Source organism: Opisthorchis viverrini (genome assembly GCF_000715545.1).
Source record: "Opisthorchis viverrini unplaced genomic scaffold opera_v5_135, whole genome shotgun sequence".
Taxonomy (NCBI): domain Eukaryota; kingdom Metazoa; phylum Platyhelminthes; class Trematoda; order Opisthorchiida; family Opisthorchiidae; genus Opisthorchis; species Opisthorchis viverrini.
The window spans coordinates 555,936-564,885 of record NW_008751792.1 but is presented as its reverse complement, the minus strand read 5'-3'; the positions used below and the strand labels follow the sequence as shown (position 1 = coordinate 564,885).

The window sequence follows — 8,950 nt, the reverse complement described above, 5'->3', positions numbered from 1 at the left end:
GGCGTGTTCAGTGACTGCACGTCCACAAGCATGACCTTACACTTTGTGGGTGCAAAGTGCATACCAAAGGACGGGATGACTTTGGTCAGTTCATCCAAGAATACTTGCGCCTTCTCCTGCTCTTCGAATATGAGATCGATGTCGTCTGCATATTCCAGAATGGCAAATGTTATAGCACTGCTTTTTCTCTTTTTTACGCTTTATTTTTAAGATTCTAATTAAAGCAACTCTATGTGGATGTGTTACAACAGCCCGTTCCCCTTTGCCTTGATAAAGACGAACCATGAAAGAAACATTGATCTGGAAATGAAGATATAAACGCAAAATTGAAGGAACGGAGGTTCACTCCACCGCAATACTTCCCGTTCAATTTATGTTTCATATTTTTACGCATCTAACCCAGCAACATTTTCCACTCGGTAAGCCATTCAATTGTAAGACCATACAACTCGTAGCATACAACTAGTAGCTTCCGGGTTGTATAATGCGAGGGAAAAAATGAGAAAACAATCCACAAACGTTTGTTGCTTTTCAAACAACAGGATCACTAACCTCGAATCGATGGAAATCCTAGTGTCGTAGCTGGTAAAATACTACTGATTTCCGGTAAGCGGAGAATGAATAAACCCTGGGATTTCAAATTGAAAACAGTTGCATTTCAACCTCATTTCAAACAAACTGGGAGATTCACAAATGACTTGCAAATCATTCTGGGTAACGCTACGAGAAAAATATGGCAGATTTACCGTGGAAACAGGTAACCGAGGAAGCATCTCCGTGTTTCTGAGTGTGGTATAACTCCTGATGGTTTACGAAGCCCTCGTAAACCTTTCAAACAATTCTTATGATTTGTAAATAAACTTACTCGTCCGAAAAAACGTGGAATTTTGTACTCACTAAATTGCTGTTGCGTGATTCTACAATCCAACTACCTGGGTTTTCTTCGCACGTCAAAATATCTCAAATAGAGGATTGTGGATACACTCGGGAAAAATCGAGGTGTTTTTATCCATAAGGAGTTGCGAAATGGCTTGTTGGCCAATAGATTGTTTCTTTGGGGCTTCTCAAATTCTTTGTCATGCGTTTTTTCCACGTGCTGTGAATTTGCCACGGGTACAGAGACTGGTGGTTTGGTCGATCGATTCAACTGCGCCTCGATCTCCTCGACCGTCAAAATTTTTGACTTTGAAGCAGTAGTGTAACTATTTCCAGCAGTCGAGGATTCTCGTTGTCCTGATTTTTGTTGAAAGGGGTCAGTTGATCGGGGGAGATTATGGCTCAATAAAAAGGAACGCAGCTTGTTCTTCACCTGAAGTACATCGTGTTTCTCTGGGGTTGAAACAGACTGTCCCGAGGCACTCTTGAGTAGACCCAGCAAATGGTCGTTGATCGCACTTGTTTTCTCGTCAGAATTAACGTCCGGCTTGGGAAACAAGTACCGAAAACGACATCCCGGCATCTCTCCACTAGGGGAAGATTGTAGACTGAGGTGACCGAGCGGTACCCATTTGGCTCATATTGGGATTTGTGTTTTAGAGGCCTGAAACATCATCGGTCTCTCTATCGCCCCCATCAGTAAGAGAAATAGGTGGGGTTGCCAGCTTTCGTCCAAAAATTACTGAGTTATCGCCATCCTCATCTTCCAACGCACACCCCAGCTCTATGGTTTCAGTAACCGTAGTCGGACCTTCAGAAAACCATTCGGGTTCTTCTGCAAAATGCCCTGGTCGTTGTCCTCTGTGGCGGTCATGGAAACGGCCTCGGGAGAATTGACCTTCGTTCCTTCTGAGACCCCCACGACCCGCACCACGGAAGTCACGCTTGAAGTCCCCCGGATTTCGGCTCAGTTGCCTTTCCTTACGGCGATAATCTGACACGTTTCCGGCTCGAGTGAAACCAGTGTCACTGTTGTCACGACCTATAGGATAACAAACGTGGCAACCCGTATTCCAATGCGTTTCTGTGAGCCTAAAACGATGGCCCCTGTGTCGCGAGGTCGATCGCACTGTGTTTTTGATTGGGTGCACTTGGATTTCCCACAACCGCTTCTTTGGGGAACTGTGTTTACACGAAACAGTGTGTCATCAACGTTGAGGTCTGAAACCAGAGAATGTTCTTTGATTGCAAATATGGTATCCCACTCATATCGCAATCGAGTGGGCCTCTTAGTATGATCCTGACAAGCAACTGCATCCTTGCAGCTCCGCTCAGGCCCTCGGAGCAACTCCCCCCTCGAAATCTGTGCAGAAGACGGAATCTCAACGACATGTGAACTAAAAAAACACAACAGCCCAATGTATTTTTGTACAGTTGAGTCTAGTTGACCGATCGATCTGGTGCTCACCGATTTTCTGGAGATCTATGTACAGTTGAATGAAACTTGTGGAATGTTTGGAGTCTTCCAAAGCGCCAAAGTAGCTTTTCAGCTTCTCAACGGTTTTATCAAAGGTTGTCTTAACTGCGCGCTCACAACACAACAGTCTCCCCTCCGCGAAGTGCACCATTCATCGTGGAAGAACGTCGCGATCTAGAATGCGACTTTGTAGATGCAGAGATGGCTCAATGGTTAAGGCGCAAACTTACTGAGAGGAAGTCTCGTGGTTCGGACCCAAGCTCTGTAGCTCAACTGGTCCTGTCGATGCCTGAGCGAATTGACAGAGTCTCGGTCACCGCGCTTTCTTCGGATGGTATGACAGCTAAGCACCCAACGAATGTTTTTGTAGATGTGTTATTATGTGATTTCGGTAGCACGGGGAAACTTCCATTACGATTCATCTCCGATTGTACAAACCCTCCAAAGTTTTCTGTGGTTTTCAAATTCACCCATCAAAGGGAATCACCACAGTTGAAACATCCCATGTTATCCGCGCGAATACTTGCGGCTTGGCTGACATTTTCGTGAACCATGAGCAGGCTAAGACACTGGCTGATCGATAAGCAGGCCATTTGTTTGAACATGTCAGGGTCGCACGGCAAAATCGAGGCGGCGAAACTGGAGGACAGGGTGAAGCGGAGCAAGAGTACCCAAAATTCTTAGAACTCACACTAACGTCGCAATGATAATTGGGGCTCTTGGTTGCTGTTGAAGGTTGGCCACGTGAAAAAACCTGTTTGTTCGTAATGGCATTGAGGAAGACTACTGGCGAACTCTACATAGCCTATGTTGAGCTAACATATCACGTCAACCGATGTGCTACTGTACTTGGCGGTTCCACTGAACTCGAAGCAGAATAGTTCAGTCGCTATTATATTCGAGATATCGCGATACATCTATATATTGGTAATGCACTATTCATAAGGTTGCTGAAAATCCGTCAACAGCCCACGACCGGTGTCGCCCTTTTTGAGGCTCATCAGGTAGGCGTAGTCCCCGGGTTTCCGTCAACCTTATGTTCTACTTGAAACTAAATTGCACGAAATTAGCGAAACACACTCATTTGCAAAATAATTATGTTTTTCGGGAGACTCACCTGGAACCCGGCTGAATCACTCGTTGCCTTGAAACATCACAAACCAAATTAGTTTGCAAATGAGTGTGTATTCGCTAATTTCGTGCAATTTTTTCAAGCAGAACATAAGTTTGACGGAAACCAGGGGACTGCGTCTACCTGATGAGCCCTAAAAAGGGCGGAACCTGTCGTGGGCTGTTGGCGGATTTTCAGCAACCTACAAATATATCAGAATAGATCACCTCACACACGAGTTAAACCGACAACCCGGTTCTTAAATTTGGCTTCATAAGAGAAGACTTTAGGTTGATAAAATGAACGCTCCATGTAAAATTTGCCTGACTGATTTTCCGTAACGGATTCTCATGAGAACACTGACGCGCGTCCGCAGAACTCGATTCGTTCACACAGTCAGATACCAAGGCATTTTTGATAGCGTTATCCTCTACACCGATTCGGAACTACTGCACCAAATTAAATCGAAGGCGCAAGTAAGAGGAAAGAAGAGAATCATTTTTTAATAACGAAGTGTTTATTCATCAAATAATACATTCGGTCCGCCAAGGTATTTTCCCTTACCAACTAGCTGCTGGAGTATCAGTTTCTGTTTCCTGATGAACAGCGGACTGATCCCTAGTGTTTTCCGAGAAAATTGATTGATCCCTTCAAAAATATGCGAAACACCAGGTAGAGGGTTATGCCAAACGAGTTACTGAGTTCCACTCACCTCATGACCGTTGACCGCAGGTCTTGCAACAAGATGTGGATGACACGAAAAAGCCATTGGTGGCGCCATTGAGTCACGTGTAGTTTGGATGATCCCGAATATTAAAAGAGAGAATTGGGTTCGAAATTCTACGGTACCACTTACACAAAAGTGAGCCAACCTCGTCGTCTGCCCACGTTCTTGGCGTCAACAATTGCGCAGGTTACTGTATGTTACTGACCGGCGCAACGCAGTCTCAAGGTCAGCATACTGGACAACGGCGGGAGGAATGTTGACTTCGTAGTGTGGGTTGCGTTCGTCCCTTTCGAGGGCGGTGCGGTAATCATGACAGACCAAGTCAGGGCAGGCTTAGCAGCTGGACAAGAACACACATGGATAGGTATCTACGCGCATTCACTCATAGTGTCGGAAGCTAAGCCTACGGGTGAGGGTGAGTAAAACAAGTAGAGGTTCAAATTACATGGGCGGACTGAACAAAGGACTGGGTTAATTGCCATTATTTGGGAATACGTCACACTATCTGATAATTCCACCTCACTCTTCTAGAACAGTAATCGCCGCTTCTCTGGTAGATGCGCGAAGAACCACCTGTAGCTGCCTGTACTTGGATTTCCGCACTCGCGGTAATCTATTCCAAGCGAACCACATTCTACCAGGTTTCGTTCTCCTTAGCTTCGCCTTATTTCATTCTGTCTACCGGGGGCATAAAGCAGTTGAGATATACCCGTTTTCCTTCTGTAATCCTCATTGGATAAATGTATTTCTGCGTTAAACTTTTTGCAATCTTCCACGTACATGGTAACCAGTCAGACTGAGAATTTGGGTAACTTTTCATGTCACCACGATGTTTTTGTTGTTTCAAGGAATGATTGCACATCGGTTGACTTTTAGGTTAGGCCTCAAATTACACGTGTATATGTCTGCGGCTGGTTAGGTTAGATTGGAGCAAACCTCAGATCCGGACTTTAATTCTGACTTGTGAACACGGATGTACACAAACGGAGATCCCCTGGTACAACTACGCGATGACACCAGCCTTGGAATGTGGTTATTGTCCAACCAATGATCCATTATTGTCGAGTGTTTCTAACCTTTGATTTGAGGTCCGCGAGTCAGAAATCACAACAGGAAGATGCTCATCGCCACCACCATCATTGATAGCAAAACCAGATGGGAACACTGCTGCTTCAGTGCCATACAACCATTTCAATCAATTTAAACAAAGCGTTGTAAGTGAAGGTAAAAAGAAAGTGGGACAAGAAGGGGGCCTTAGAAATTGTCTACAGTAAACTTTACGAGGCGCCTATATCGAAACTGACAGTATAAAGATTACTAACATCGGCTAGCCGTTCACTCTCTCCATTTAAGCACAGACAAGTTTACGTGGACCACGGAAGGGAGACAGAGTCAGTAGCCCCCAAAACTTTCTTAGCGCCCTTCACTCCCTTATGCCATGTCAAATTGTGGCCACCTTTAGGGTTCTACCATGTTGAATTAGACACATAAGAAACCGTGCTCGTCCAGACAGGCGGTGAATCGGCATGTATCACGCGTGACCCAGTCATGATAGCTTTCAATGTTGGAGGCAATCTATGAATAAAGTACCGCCTGCCTCACCAGAAGCCCGTTTCACTCCGGATTTGGTGGTCAAACAGTCGAAACAGTCTCATGTCTTCCGCTCAATGTGGCAGTCTCGCAGCCACACAAGAATACAACCCTCACCGTACTCTGGGACCTTTGAGACCCAACGATATGCGTTTTGGACCAATCGAGTAGCGTGAACTGGCAGACGTAATTCTGGCCTTTGCGTTTGTATACCGATATCGTCCGTCACACTGCCATCAGTGCTAGGCCCGGTGTGTGGAACTGACCTGCATGCGTACAAGCGTATTACCAGACCCATTTTGTCAGGAACATTAATCCAATTCCATCTTCAATTTATTAGCCAAAAATCGACTCAACCAGTCATGAAATGTGACTGAAAGCGCAGCCGGTTTGCACATATGACTTGCTTCCATGCGTTGGTGCAAAATGAACACAAAATCTTGTCCAAATAAGACAGTGATGATAGGTTCATCCGTCCAAACCAAGGAATTCGGAGAATGCAAGCGTGGCCTGTTCTTTAGTCCAGATGTGTGCTAGACTAGTGATCTACCGTAGAGAGCTAGATAATTCCGCAAGTTTTGAATGTGAAGAGTGAGCTTTTAGGTCATCCCTCTTTCATAGCGTCAGCAAAGCGTTTTTCGTGTAAAACCGCACATCACGTCAGGTCTTGTACAATCGCACCAATTGATACTACTGAGGCCCTAAGAAGCATGCTACAAACGTGCGCTCCAAAGAGGGCTGTTTAAATTATGACGGATACTGCTGGCGGCGTGCATAACATCAGTATACAGAGGACACTATGACGATAGTTCAAATCTTAGGAAGAATGGTTCACTGTTCAGCTTCTTCGTATTCCTCGTACATTTGGCAGGTAATCGGTTTTCGCATACAAGTTGCACTACAGTCCGTCACTGGTTTCTATATTATGACAATGAGTTTCCCTTCTTCAGTAGTGTACCTATTGCCACTGAAAGGAATGGGGCTTTAGGAAATGCCAAATGGACAGGGAAGCAAAACTCTCATATGCATCTTGTGTACAAAAACTGTGTATCCATCTTCTCCTGGAACGCGTCTTCCCGAACTTTCTTGGATAATCATTGGCTATTGCTCAAATCCAAGCAAATGCTACAAAGCGACTCCACAAATTCCCTGACAGATCCCACTTTTCAAGGGACGCGAAACGGATTTACGAGAAAACATACTAATCGCATGCCACTCCCATCAGTAGTATCACCGCTACACCACTTTTATGGGAACAAATGTTAAAACTGCTAGTTTACGAAATCGATTTTTACAAAGAACACAGAATTTTATCAGTTGTGTACTTCTCTATGCCTAATGGAATGATCAGACACGGGGACTCAGGTTCTTGGACTTCCCGCATAGTTACTTTCCACCAACTTTAGCACATCGATGGCCGGCGGTTGCCATGACAGTTGATCACCATGTGAAATTTCAGAAAGATTGCTGTGAGGACAGCAAAAGCAGTCGGCAAACTGAGAAGCTGCTTCTGTTGCATTAGTTGAGTCTCTCTGAACTGGAAAGTGTTCAACCGTCGCATAATGAGCGGTTTTTGCTCGAGGGATGATAGGGCGTATCACTGTTGTTGAATGATTTCCGCTACGATGGCTATGAGCGTACTGTTGTCGACGGCATCAGGATGAGTTTTTTGCACTTGAATCACGTCAAACTATTCGGCCTGATTAATTCGGTGAGGTTGTGTCAAGCTTTGATTTGGCAGACAATTACTCAGACTGTTTCCAATGCAGCATGCGCTCAGTAATCCGTGTCGCAAGTACAGCTGAAATTTGAGAACGCTGCTAAGTTATGATCAAGCAGATTGCCCTTCAAGCTGACGTTGGGCCTTTGTCACCTACAAAGATGTGTTCTCATGTCTGTGGCCCCTAATGTCCTCTTGAAAGCAGTGGCCAGCCTATGGTCACAAACATTTTAGGGCATCTGTCGCCTCGGTAGCGATGTCTTCGTTGTTGGGTGATTTTGATGCTCCCACATTTGACAGTCTCATAAATAGTAGCATGTATTTCACCTGGTGCAAGTTTGCGTCAACTCACTAAAGATGAAATGTAGGCTTAGGGTGTCGCTCTTTTGTTGTTCTTTTTCCCTATTGAGGAGGTGGTCCAGACAGTTCAGTGGTTTAGGCACGAATAACCGGAAGGGACGTGGTTCAAACCACACCGCGGACATCGAGAGTGCTTCTGTTTGGGCAAACTGACAGTAGTTCAGCCCTCATTCAAACTTAGCAGGGCACGGCAGCTAGGCCCCGGAAGGGTGATACAGCAAAACAAGTATTTGTTTATCATTATTGAGGAGACTTGCTTAAGGGAATAAACAAAGAATTTTTCTACGGGGAGCCGGGATGAAACCAGTTGCAGAGAAGTACGACATTTTCCTGAAATGATGCACTTTTTACAATTTGAGGCAAAGTACATAAAAGCCCACCACCGATGTTGCCCATTTTGGGGTTCATCAGACAGTCCCCCACATTTCATCAACCTTACGTCTCTCTTGAACATTAAGCCACACGAATTGGCTGTATTTTACATCAACAGATAGGCCTTTTCCTCCAAGTTATACGCTTCCGTCAACATCACTTCGGTAGTTTTTGGGTATCGACTTTGTTTATTTCGTAAGAATCAGCCATAAAGAATGGCTGTTAAACATTCCAACTTGCGGATACTTTTTACGATTGTGGTGAATAACGGAGCCATCTGATGCAGACAAGGGGTCTTGCTTCATCGGTTCGGCGAGCTAGGGTTTTGAATTGGAAACGCTTCACCACCAACCGCGTTGACATCGTCGATCCGCGGTTGAGTGAATTCTTCTTTTGTCTGCGCTTACATAGTTTCCAAACAGTACCTAATAACTTCAGAGAAATCGGTTCCTCCCGGTGTGGCTTCTGGGTAATTCGGTTGGCCAGTTTGCGATCTGGTTTGCATCGTGATCGCATTTCCTTGTATCCGATTGGCTCGCTGGGCGCTTCCGATTCGACAGCTCTTCCCCTACGTCATGGAATGGCCTTTTTCTTATTGCTTTCTTGGTAAAAACGAGACTCGAGTCCCTTTCTTCCCCCAAGGACTCATCAAAATAACTGAGTGGGGACAAAAGAACGACTGTTCAAAGAAAATTGTTTTCTACAAATCCTGTAACT

General features: G+C 45.1%; 2 protein-coding genes across 2 annotated transcripts in view; both read right to left on the bottom strand.

Annotated features, from left to right (window-relative positions):
- T265_06526 (hypothetical protein) overlaps window positions 1-1,459 on the bottom strand; it is a gene marked incomplete at both ends in the record, with an annotated part of 4,453 nt that extends 2,994 nt beyond the window's left edge. Inside the window, 2 exons of the mRNA XM_009171809.1 lie at window positions 41-198; window positions 933-1,459. Of these exons, the coding sequence (XP_009170073.1) occupies window positions 41-198; window positions 933-1,459 (685 nt within the window). The remainder of the gene's footprint in view (window positions 1-40; window positions 199-932) is intronic.
- Window positions 1,460-1,532: 73 nt separating this feature from the next.
- Window positions 1,533-8,749, bottom strand: T265_06525 (hypothetical protein; the record flags this gene model as incomplete). The annotated part of the gene is made up of 5 exons (XM_009171808.1): window positions 1,533-1,905; window positions 1,935-2,239; window positions 4,177-4,355; window positions 4,397-4,531; window positions 8,641-8,749. 5 exons carry the CDS (start codon window positions 8,747-8,749, stop codon window positions 1,533-1,535), a joined length of 1,101 nt encoding a protein of 366 aa, XP_009170072.1.
- Window positions 8,750-8,950: the final 201 nt, after the last annotated feature.